At 35.4% G+C, this 13,482-nt stretch overlaps 1 protein-coding gene across 1 annotated transcript in view; it reads right to left on the bottom strand.

Moving 5' to 3' along the window:
* LOC117328361 (MAP7 domain-containing protein 1-like) overlaps positions 1-13,257 on the bottom strand; it is a 60,732-nt gene extending 47,475 nt beyond the window's left edge. Inside the window, 5 exon segments of the mRNA XM_033885887.1 lie at positions 4,819-4,878; positions 6,378-6,788; positions 9,508-9,627; positions 11,925-11,987; positions 13,242-13,257. Coding sequence (XP_033741778.1) covers positions 4,819-4,878; positions 6,378-6,788; positions 9,508-9,627; positions 11,925-11,987; positions 13,242-13,257 — 670 coding nt within the window.
* Between the last annotated feature and the right edge of the window lie 225 nt (positions 13,258-13,482).

Below are 13,482 nucleotides of genomic sequence, written 5' to 3'. Positions count from 1 at the left end.
GACAAGAGGCCCAGGGGCCTTAACGGTCATCTGACTCTAAATTAAAACCCTTATATTATTGTAGTATGCATTCTCTGTAGCAAGTATATAGTGGCACTGTTGGCCATGGTGGCCATCTTGGATTTTTGAACAACCCAATAAATAACAACACTTGGTGTGGACCATCTCAGGATCATTTCTGGTAAGTTAGAGCTGAATCCCACCAGTGGAATTTGAGAAAAAGTTTGAAATAGGTGTTGTTCAGGAAAACCATGATTGCGCAATCATGTTACAAAATGGCCGCCATTGCTGCCATGTCAAAGTTTTTACGAGGCCAAAAAAATAACAACACTTTGTTGGCCCTGCTTCCTTAACATCTTCACCAATTTCCAGCTCAATGGCACCAGTGGAACTGGAGAAGAAGTATAAAATGTGTTTTTCAAGATGGCTGTCATGGCAGCCATCTTGGATTTCTGGCCGACCCAATAAATAGCTACACTTGGTAAGGACCATCTCAGGATCATTTCTGGTAAGTTAGAGCTGAATTCCACCAGTGGAATTTGAGAAGAAGTTTGAAATAGGTGTTGTTCAGGAAAACCATGATTGCGCAATCATGTTACAAAATGGCCGCCATATTGCTGCCATGTCAAAGTTTTTACGAGGCCAAAAAAATAACACTATGTTGGCTCGCCTTCCTTGACATCCTCATCCATTTCCAGCTCAAAGGCACCAATGAACCTGGAGAAGAAGTTTAAAATGTGTTTTTCAAGATGGTGGTTATGGTGGCCATCTTGGATTTCGGACCGACCCGAAAAATAACGAAAAATAACAACACTTGGTCGGGATCATATCAGGATCATCTCAGGATCATCTCAGGCAAGTTTCAGCTCAATAGCACTGATGGAACTTGAGAAGAAGTTTAAAATGTGTTTTTCAAGATGGTGGCTATGGCGGCCATCTTGGATTTCGGACCGACCCGAAAAATAACAACACTTGGTCGGGATCATATCAGGATCATTTCAGGCAAGTTTCAGCTCAATAGCACTGGTGAAACTTGAGAAGAAGCTTTAAATGTGTTTTTCAAGATGGCGGCTATGGCGGCCATCTTGGATTTCGGACCGACCTGAAAAATAACAACACTTGGTCGGGATCATATCAGGATCATTTCAGGCAAGTTTCAGCTCAATAGCACTGGTAAAAATTGAGAAGAAGTTTAAAATGTGTTTTTCAAGATGGCGGCTATGGCGGCCATCTTGGATTTCGGACTGATCTAAAAAATAACAACACTTGGTCGGGATCATATCAGGATCATTTCAGGCAAGTTTCAGCTCAATAGCACTGGTGAAACTTGAGAAGAAGTTTTAAATGTGTTTTTCAAGATGGCGGCTATGGCGGCCATCTTGGATTTCGGAGCGACCCGAAAAATAACAACACTTGGTCGGGATCATATCAGGATCATCTCAGGCAAGTTTCAGCTCAATAGCACTGATGGAACTTGAGAAGAAGTTTAAAATGTGTTTTTCAAGATGGTGGCTATGGCGGCCATCTTGGATTTCGGACCGACCCGAAAAATAACAACACTTGGTCGGGATCATATCAGGATCACTTCAGGCCAGTTTCAGCTCAATAGCACTGGTGGAAGTTGAGAAGAAGTTTAAAATGTGTTTTTCAAGATGGCGGCTATGGCGGCCATCTTGGATTTCAGACCGACCCGAAAATTAACAACACTTTGTCGGGATCATCTCAGGATCATTTCTGGCAAGTTTCATATAAATCCCACTGGTGGAACTTGAGAAGAAGATTGAAATGTGAAAAGTTTACGGACGGCGGACGGCGCACGGCGCACGACGCACGGCGGACGGCGGACGACGACGGACGAAGCACGATGGCTATAGGTCATCCTGACCCTTCGGGTCAGATGACCTAAAAATATAGTTAACATGGATCCCTAATGAAAAGACATATCATACACCATTTGGTACGTTCGCAGGCACTTCGATTCAAAAACAGATTAACCAAAACATCATTTAAGATTACTTAAATACAGTACAAAAGATCTGTTAAAATTCTGAACAATATACATTTTCTAAAACCTTGTTTATAACTCAGGCCAAGATCTTGTAGTTGTAAAAAGACTAGTGATGTAATATGTCCTCTACTGGACCTAATGTGTGTGAACACTGAACAGTTCTAAGATTGTATACTATAACCATGTACAGAGTCTAATAAACAATGTCCTCACTGACAGACTTGCACCTAACTCTCCTCACATAACCTTCCACTTACCAGACCATAACTTAATAATCCAGTTACAGCACTCTGTCTATGTGAAATAGATGAGACTTCTGGCTGCCGAGTTTACCAGGAAGTAATCCAGAAAACTTGATGGACAGAAAGTCCAATTTAATGGACCGAAAGGTGACACAGAATCCATGAACTTGGCCAACAGTAAAATAGTCACAATACAAGTATGTTTGTATCATATACAATAATTATCCAAAACTTGATACATTGTAGTCCTCCAATTATAATGAAATGAAACTGAAGGCGAGACTTCCAAATGACAAACTTGATATGTATGATAGAAACAAACAATTTTCTCTCAAGCTGCTGTGATATCAGTAGATGCATTAATCTTCCCAACATCGTTATTTTGTCCGTTTTTTATAAATACGATCTGAAGAAATATCATTTCTGTAATCTCATGTGTTTCATTGTAAGATCTCAGTCATCTTCTATCAAGTATCTGCGTGTTTAAGTTACAACATGTGACACCTATATATATGACCTTGTCTAACCTCACATATAACCTGTGACTTTATTTCCAATGTGTCAAATAATCCTGCTGCACATGAAATATCTCAAGATCGATACCTCGACAGTTACTGCAGGAAGAACAAAAATTACCATATAAAATGTTAACTTTGCTTTTCATAGCTAATCAATAAATGACTCATATCTGATATAAAACTCTTCTTCAAAAACACTTAAAACTACAAATCAAACATCTTTCATTAAATATAATCGTGTACACGTACTGAAATATTTGACTGTAGTGTATGCATGTAGTCTATAGATATGTTGCAATGAAACTTTATTTGTAGCCTAGTAGCTAGCTTGCAATGAAAACTTGATTATAGTGCATTGAAATAAATAATCTATTTACATAACAGTCCTTGCATATTTAATACTATGACAAAAATATCCTGCTCAACTGTTTTTCTGAAAAGCATCCTCCAGTTTATATAACTTTTGAATAAATTTGATTCTTTTTATTTCTTATAAAATGTTTCTGAAATCGCTTGGCATTTTATGCATCAAATATCAATATATGCAAAATGATGTAAAATAATACAACAATAGAATACACACTATTGATATTTTAAACACTAATATTAGACAACAGCAGTTAAATGTGACGTTTTGTAAATCTATAGAACTATACCTTATAATTAGTTTTAATTGAATAAGTCAGCAAGACTTGCTTAAATTGGTTATATTAAATCTCTATATGTCAGCATCTTGACCTAACATTGTCATAGGGGATTGTCTTTGTCTCACAGTAGCAATTGAAACAATTAAAAAAAAAAAAACAGATACTGACATTGAAAAATTAATTCCTAAAAGATAATATTTAAAAAACAACATCAATCAAAATTAAAAGCACAAATTTCGCAAGAAACCTTCAGTTGTTACCAATAACTGGTCTGCTGCAGTCTTTACCAGGTGAAATATTCATGATCATCCCTAATTATATATATAAAACAGTACTAATATCTACGTTTACCAGTCATTTTCAACTGACAGTCAACGTCTTAAGCTATTGGCAAAGACTGCAGTTTTTGCCAGATGATGATGCAAAATAACTATATTCTAAAATATTACATATAAATCCTTTCATCCTGTACAACTTTAATTGACCCTTCATCACTACTTTTAAAATCTGAGCTTCAAACTTTTCTTTTAATTTTTTTTGCTGCAATCTTTTCCAAAACATATATGTAGGACCTTTTGATCAGAAAACCCCTGCCCTTCCTCTCAAGATTGTTGATTCAAATTCAGTTTAGAAAAGGGTCATGTGTTGAAGGATGAAAGGATGGACATTTATATCTGAACATGCATTATAGCATCAATAACATTAACACAAGCATGCAGCAGGCAGCAACTGAACATCAATACACAAAGCGGTAAGAACACTAAAAGCCCTAGCTATCTTGTACTGCGGTAGGGGTTACCGACACTAAGACACTGATCTTCTCCAGCTTCAGTCCTTATTCTAAATACCATAAACACACAAGTCTTTTTTAACATTTTGTAGTGTTTACATAGAAAGTTATCTTAACATTTTATCTGTGACCCTAACAACCCTACTTTTCACCATGTGTTTCAAAACCACTATGTCAATTAAGATTCAATTGTATTCAGTACCTAACATCGCTATTGAATTGCTGATGATTGAACCATCAGAATTTACCCTGAAGACCAGCAGAAATTGGTACAAATTTGGTATACGTTGGAGGTCTTCGAGATGAGATGGTTGTTAAACGATGAAATAAAAAACAATATACATATGTGGAACGACCAATGGTTTACATTACCATACACGTTACTAAACATAAAATACCCCGCTAACATGAATCAATCAATATTTCCTGGAAGGCAAATGATGATGCACGATAAGGAAAAAAACAAGAGCAGATCAATGTCCTTTTGTCGATAATATGTTAATTAAACCAACCAACCAACATAAAAAATAAGGAAACCACCACAAGTACTTTAATCAGAGAATAAAGTATAATATAATTGATCCTGATATAGATTATATTGGTGATTACTTGCCGACAACCATCTTTCCGTTAACAATCACGTATGTTCTTCCATAGGATATAAACTGCTGGCCTGGAGAAAAACACAGCATTTCAATTCAGCATCAGAGTTCCTGTTAGTTACCTTGGAGTTTCTCAAATATTTCTTTGTCCTATATCTATATACTGCAGGGCTGCCAAGAAAATTTGGGCTTACATATATACAAAGGTGTATATATGTTACTAAAGTACAGCCAATAGAAAACACGCAATAATAGATTAATACATCTATTGATAAAAAAATAAATTATCCAAATAAAATCACAGATGTTTAATATTAGTAGGAGTATGAATTCATAAACTAGAAATCAAAACAAACTATTGCAATCAAATTAGTTTCAAATATTAGTCATTCACCTTTATTTAGTTGTCAGAGATTAAGATATACCAGAAAATCCAAAATTAGCTGAAATAACAGACATTTTTTTTCATTTTTGATTTTAACTTTAATTTAAGTTGAAACTTAAAAGCTTCTGTCATGGCATCAATGTTGGCAACTATCAACTTACATGTAATTACATTAAATTATTCATCTGTCTTAATAATATCCTTATGACAACTGGCAGTTCACACATTGTTATCTATAGAAAATACTATAAAATTATAGAGAAGTATTTCACCTAATAACTTATTGTTATCATACATTTCAATTGAGCTAGGGTTGCAATAATCCTAAAAGCCAATTGCAATAGCATATATATAGCCAAATCTAGCATAGAGTCTCTTTTACCTTTGTTTTGAAAATTTTTTCAAAACTTAAATAAGCTGATCTGGAAAATATGTTTTTTTTAAACGAATGCCTATATGTATCCCTTCAGGTTTCAGGTTCCCCCCCCCCCCCCCCCCCCCCCGGCCCGAATTTCACAATCATCGGCAGCCCTGCCTCTGCATCACATGTCAAAAATTCTTTACTTTGACCACCAGTACATTATAATCCTTCTCAGGAGGGAGAACCCACAAGCAAGTGAAACCATAGGGAATTCAAACTAAAAAGGTGTGTATATCATAGGGGAGAAATAGCTTTGAACATATATATAATGTATATATATACAGAAACAATTTTTTTAATATCTTTTTTTTATAAATGAATAAAAGTAATATAAATAAAAGAAAATAGATAGAAAATCACGATGAAAGCTAAACAAATAAATATGTATAAATACTATGTTTTGATTACTCTTCAAAAATGCAACATATATATTCCCAACATTCTTTTACAATGCTTGCCATGTTGAACAAAACCAAAATGTGAGTTTTCCAACAATGCCAGTATAAGTACACAAAACAATTTCTACAGTGCAATTATAAATTTACAATACTAGAAATCTGACTGGTTGATGATTTATGAGAAACTATTCCTAAATTGAAATGTAGGTACTTGAATATTTTCACATATATATAAATGAATTCTATAAACATAAATTCTTTTTATATGGACAGTGATTTTCAAGGCTTTACAAATTGCAAACACACAACAAACTTTTTTTCTTTTTTTTTTAACCTTTTACCCATTTTTCTAAAGAAAGTACTCACCTGATTTTTCAGTGCTTGGACTCTTTTTGCCAGAGCTAGTTGACCCCTGTACACTACTGGTGGTAGACATACTCATGACACTATCCGTCATTTTTCCACTGTCCATTGAACCATCATCCAGAGGCACTGACATAAGAAATGACTTTGTTTTCGTCTCTGGCAGATTGGTATCAGATACATCCATATCCACAACCTGATTTGCAATTGCAGAATCACCATCACCTTTATCTGTCTGCTGATTATCTCCCTTCTCACAGAGCTCTTCTGTACTCAAGTCCATTGTGGTAATTCCAGACATGTTAAAATCCATGTTTTGCACAAGTTTTGGGGAAATATTCATATCCAGACTCGGTTTTGCATCATACTGACCACCAAATTCAACAGGAGCTTCCGGTTCTTCATATTTAATGTCTGAAATTACAAATAAAATAATTATATTTTGTAAATGAATATCAATTCAAATATAAAATTCATTTGACATAAAAGAAATTTTATTGATTTCATTCTTTGCCCTCAGGTATGTAGTACATGTAAACTGTATAGTCATCTAGATATATTGGCAAGATTAGCAGTGAGTCTACAGATGGTACACATATAGTACTATACAAAGGACATCAAGGTCAACTGTTGAATATATTGGCTTCCTGTCCAGACTACACACTACAAATTAAAGTACAGGGTGTATACAATAGTAGGGAGTTTACTTTATGCAGAACAATAAAATGACAACTATAAAATTTGTCCATATTTTTACTGAGTTGCAAGTAAGCTAATAACCAGGCACTGGTTTATATTAATTGCTGGATAAATATGGTAAAAATTTTTGATTTGCATGATATTGATCTCAAGTTTATATCAGGGAGGTGTACAAAAACAGACAAGGGACACATGAGAGGCATTGTGACTACGATTTCAAATATTTAACATAAATGTTTACATCTGAATCCTTATTATGTTGTGTTAATTACATAAATTAAGTTCTTGTTTTCATTAAGTTAATATAATTATCTAAATTTATTTTCAAATACTTTGCTTTCTAAGAGAGCAACAAATCATTTGATTATTCTCCAGAAATGAATTACATATGTGGAAGCTATCCCCAGAGTGAGAGATGGAATCCTCTCCTCCATCACAGACATCATGAATACTCCAGGTGTGAAGTCTAACCTCTGTGATGGCCACATCACTTCACTAATGAGTCTGTATAACCTATCTGTCCTGGTGTGTCTAATTATACAGCTGGGCTTTCACCCACAAACTATTTCATGGCATTTAATTACTTGCAGTTACACACATAGAACTAGAACAGTCAAAACCAGTTGCAGGGTATGATTAGGTCAGAGAAATTCATCTGCCAAAAACACTACAAGCCAACTTCACATTCTGTATCATGATAAGTATGCTGAAGCTCTATAAATATGTTTTAGTTCTCTGTGGTCTAGATCTTGTTTAACTGACAAAAGAGTTCTGTTATTTACATGAAAGCGTAAACATACATAATAAATATTGTACAAGTGCTTATTAATTCAATATATAAATGTCTCCTTTGAGAGAAATAACCAGTATTTGGAATCAAATCCTTATATATATGATTCATTAATATAGGGATTCTGACCCACTTGGCCACTTGATTATAGGAATTTTATCACTTTCTTGTTAAATGGTACTGTACTTGAAAGCCAATGTTAAGCCTAAAGAATGAAGACTAATATAAAGAGTTTTCAGTACAAAGTTTGAGCTCTTAACTTCATCCAAATAAACCAATGTCACACAAATGTGCTACTGTATGGTTATCATTCAAGGGCTATTGTAATACTATCATTATATAACTTAGGTGATAATCGATATGATCAGGTTGTTCTGAAGCCAAGCCGTCCCTGCAATCTTACAGCTGCTACAGTAGCATACTCTGATTACATATAGCTTCTTTATAACTTCATCTCATATTGGTTGACTTCACAATAACTCAACCTTACATGCATTTAGAGTCTGATCAGTAACATAACAAATCTTCATCCTGCTCTTCTCACATCAACTATATATGCTGGGTTTAGTGCTCCGTGAACAACCAGCGTCACTTTGAGGCAGGTCTCCTTGTAGTAGTTGGTGACTACCTAACTTAACAACATATGAGAGGCCTGCCGCTTTTGGTTTGTTTTTCTTTTAACGTCCTATTAACAGCCAGGGTCATTTAAGGACGTGCCAGGTTTCGGTGGTGGAGGAAAGCCGGAGTACCCGGAGAAAAACCACCGGCCTATGGTCAGTACCTGGTAACTGCCCCACGTAGGTTTTGAACTTGCAACCCAGACGTGGAGGGCTAGCGTTAAAGTGTCGGGACACCTTAACCACTCGGCCTGCCGCATGCCATCCAGAGCAATTAGGGTAAAGTGTCTTGCCCAAGGACACTACCACAACAGTACAGCCCAGTCTTTTTCTCAGCTTCCCAAGAAACACAAACTGCCACAGTAAGGGAGAAATTAGATTTGAAACAACAAGTTGGCATATTCATATCCTTACAAGTGCAAATTAACTTGATTCAAAAGGATTGCTCACTGATCATGACATATTCCAAAAAGCTTCACAAATAGTCCAAGGCATACAAAAAGGACAGTTCGGTAATGTGGAGATGACCCTGTCCTTCCATAGGAAAGAAATAAGGTAAAGTGAAAGGAAGCCCTCTGTCCTGATATCCTGGGTAAAAATTGGTAAGGCAACTTCCCAGTATGAATCAAGCTCAGCCACCAACATGTGTGCAGTATAGGCATGCAGAATATGTATAATGGTCATGTGACCACTATTACCAGCTGTACATATACTTCACATTATAGAATGCATAGGAAACTAAATAGTGCATGGGGAAAAATGTGATGATGTAGGCTAGAAGGGGATGTCTCAAAAACTCAATGCTGAAAGAATTGGGTCCCAAAATTCAATATTTCAAAACAAAAACAATTAAATTGAGGTGCAAGTAAAATTTCCACTGCTTAACCAAAACATTGGCAATTACCAAGCCAAATACATCTGAAAGTTGCATTTATATGAATATTAACCAAAGTTCATGTATTTGGTTTCCAAAAAGAATATGCTATCATGTACTACAGAAAACAAATTGCTTGACAATAAAACTTACATGTCTTGGACTGAATCTGTTTTTTGAGTTTCCTGAATTTCTTTTTCCTTTTCAGGTACAGAATGATATTACAACAAATACTCATTGCAACAGAGTACAAAACACACAAGTATGAATCCTCTGCAAACCAAGTATACATCTAGTAAGAGTACTATAGTCCAAACAAGTACTTATAGTACTAATAGTACCAATACAAATAAACCAGGCTTTATACCAACTCAAAACTCAAGGTGTTAGAAATTCTGATAGAACATTGGGATTATCACTATCTGACAGACCAGTGATTACATCCTTAATTATCACATTCTAATACATTACCACACCAGTCTGCACACCTTTCTGTAATAAATACAGGATATGGTGTAATTAATGGTAATTAAAACTGACCATTTAATAATCAGATAATTAAGAGTGATAGAGTACCTAGAGGGCACATTATCATGAGATAGGTATGGGCCAGCTCATACTTTCAGTGTACAGACTGCCCCCAGACACTGTAATTACCTACCTAAACACAACCCACAGGTTCCACACCATTGTGTATAGTCCCAACATTAACCAATGAAAATTGACCCCTAGTCTGCCACATCAGAAATTCTAAACAGGAAACCAGGCACAGATTCAGTAGATTATACATCTTTCAGTTCAACATTTCATTATACATGTACTTTATTATGACTCACGGACATCAATGTTGAACCACCCTTCATTCTAAATTTAGAAACAGCAATAACGGTATGTAAGATATATCTCTCCATAGTACATATTTTGAGATTATTTCATATTACATGAAAAGCCCTTAGAGACCTGAAATGGAAAGTTTTGATGTCTTTGCTACATGCTCTACTATGGGAAACTATGACATACTGGTCGTAATTTAACTGCAGATTTTGACAAAATGTGAAAGCATCAAAGCGTTAATGAGGTAATGAGGAGTGGTTATTTCACAGATGACTCAATGCGTAACCTACCACATCATATACAAGTTCTGTCTAGCCTAGAAGTTGGGTGTGTTTGCGAATATATCAAATTAGATAATTTTAATGGATGGTAAAATAACTCATAAATGATAGAGAAATTATGTGAGATTTTTTTCTAATTAGAAAGCATTAGCACTAATGGAGTCCAGATTTGTTTATCTTAATTATCATCTGAATCTTGCTTTCAGAATTACACATCAGCAACCAACTGATAGGATATACTCATAGCAAAACTTGTTAAAACCCAATAATATCCTGTTCAACTTTGAATTCTTTTGCTTGTGAGGAACAAATTGCATCATACTTCATTTAACTATTATATAGTATTTACCAATGTTACAATATTTCCAATTTGGCCGATTCCTAATCAAATGTGGTAAAATTGTATTTATTTGTAAACAAGATCGAAATTATGCTTTTTAGGAAAACTGTCCAAGAAAAATGTAAACAAACAGATCTTGGAACTATATAGCGGCATTCCAGACATGCCAAATGTTCCAACATATGCGATAAACTCAATACCACCAACAAATAACCTTACAGCACACATAAGCTTTCCCTCTGTTCAAGGTGTCTGCCGAATGCTTATACACTGTATCTATAAAAACGTCTATATAGTTGTTTTATCTATGTGCGCAGTTGTCTGGGATGGAGTTGGCTGTGAATGTGTATATACATTTTACATGTACACGGATCTAGAAGTGGCTAGAGTGTTACCGTTGATCAATATTCCATAAGTGGTCATCAGTCTTGATGCACTTGGACTTGTATTTTTAATCCTACCTTACACGGAATAGGTATATTTTATCCGGCTGTCACGGAATAGCCATATTAATCTAAAATGTTTCGAGTAGACATATATAGGCTTTCATCCTCTGTGACAAATTTAAAAGCCTTTTAGGAAATTAACACCCTCTGGTCTTCCTGTTGTACATGACTTTGATGACATCATTATAACTTGAATATGGTATTACCTTTTGGATCTGACATTGACTAACGCTGATGTCAAAAACATTTTCTACTGAAACCTATTTGCTCACTCACTTGTTAAAACATTACTCAAATCCTTATTATAATTGAATGAAGATATCAATTATAATGGAGATAATTCCAATAATTGGATCCAGTAAGACTTAAAGGGTTGTGTTTTCTTTCAATCAAACACACAATACCAGCAAGTTTGAAATTATCCTCAGCAAAAAGCAGCGAGAACACTCTGGATAATCCATATTTCCATAAAGTAACTTTCTGTTGGTCAATAAGTATAATTTCATGTTGATTCCCAGTTGTTCATGATCACCCACAATGAATCAACTGTGGCCTGATCACACATGTACACAATGAATTAACTGTGGCCATCTGTGAATGTACGGTATGTCACACAGTTGGTTGTAACAGTGGTCATGAATATTGTCATGTGACCACATTGTTTTTTACCATCCATCAGCAGTGAGCTCAGCTTAGCTATGGAGGACACCTTTGCACTATACGCCTGTGTTCCTGCAACCAGCCAGGTTTGTACTTTACACCTGTGTTCCTGCAACCAGCCAGGTAGTGTAACTGACCAACTGCAAGCTTTAACGTTTTACACCATCCCTCTGCAATAAAACAACTCATATATCCCGCTGACAACTCCATCAGCTAGGCCATTGAACCTCTTGATGGCAACTATAATTAATAAATTCTACACCCTACCTTTATTTAACTTTCATTACAATTTTCACCTTAACACAGATGGTATCAGCCATCGGAGCCGACTGATGGCGGTAGATAACTTGAATATACCGCTAAGCTTCTCCAATAATAAAAGGGAAAACAGGAAAGCACTAATGATATGAGGTTGTCCACCCAGGTACACTTCAGATCAATAACCTGTCAGCCAGGTCTGACATCAAAGAGCCTAGGACTACATAAAACGACATGGACTGGACACAACTCTGAATTAAGGCAGATTTAAAACATGAAAGGCTACATGTTTTTTTCCAGAACAAAGAACCATCTCTTTTTAAAGCTGGAGAAAACACAGAAGAAAGTTTTATCATACTCAAATACAAATACAGTATCAATCACAACAATCACTCATATCATCACCCCCCACCCCCACCCCCACCCCCACACACACTTTCACTATTGAATGTATTATAACATAATACAGTAACATGTTACCGTTTATGTGTACACATCTGTAATCCAGCACAAGTCACTGATCAAAATCTCTTCCTCAATAATCCCTGGTATTCATAATTGAACAGGTTGTGTAAATAATTCTGGACCAGACAAGGAAGGATCTTTAACTAATACAAAACAGTCTTCCATGTTATTTCAATTTAAAGTTCGTCATTCATGCATAAAAACTGTCAAGTCAGTGTTATTTTACTCTGCTCACCCCTGCACTGACCATATTGGACCAGCTGTAGTGGAAAGTAATGTGTATCTGGGTCTTTTTATATTGACATATTGACTCTGCCAAAGTTTGACCAAATCACTTCCGCTAGGTAGGGCAATACTCTGTTGAATCAAAATGTTTACTCATAGCACCTTAAGCCAAAGTACCCTATTTCTTTTAAAGCCAAACTCTTTAGCAATGTTTCCACAAGGAATTTATTCAGTAGACTTCATGATTATTACACACAACTAACTGCATAGCTATATTATTAATGATGAAAAACCTTCACTTAATTCTTTAGGATAAATGTATAGCTTATTATTAACAATGAAAAACCTTCACTTCTTTAGGAGAAATTTTTAATTTACCTTTCATTTCCGACATATTGCCGATTTCAATGAGAAGATATGTATTCATGACCTAATTGATAAAACTCAAAAAACATGACCATCTTAAAAGATTATATATTGATGACAGATAGGTAACCATATATTACCAAAAGTATCACAAAACAGTGTCAGATTGTAAGGAGAAGCAAAGCCAGCATTAACATCTCATGTTAGCCAATGAAAAACCAAATGACTACTTGATCATCCCCTAATTACGTGT

Source organism: Pecten maximus, chromosome 5, assembly GCF_902652985.1.
Source record: "Pecten maximus chromosome 5, xPecMax1.1, whole genome shotgun sequence".
NCBI classification, from domain to species: domain Eukaryota; kingdom Metazoa; phylum Mollusca; class Bivalvia; order Pectinida; family Pectinidae; genus Pecten; species Pecten maximus.
The sequence above is the reverse complement of the archived record's forward strand: the minus strand, read 5'-3'. Positions and strand labels throughout refer to the sequence as shown.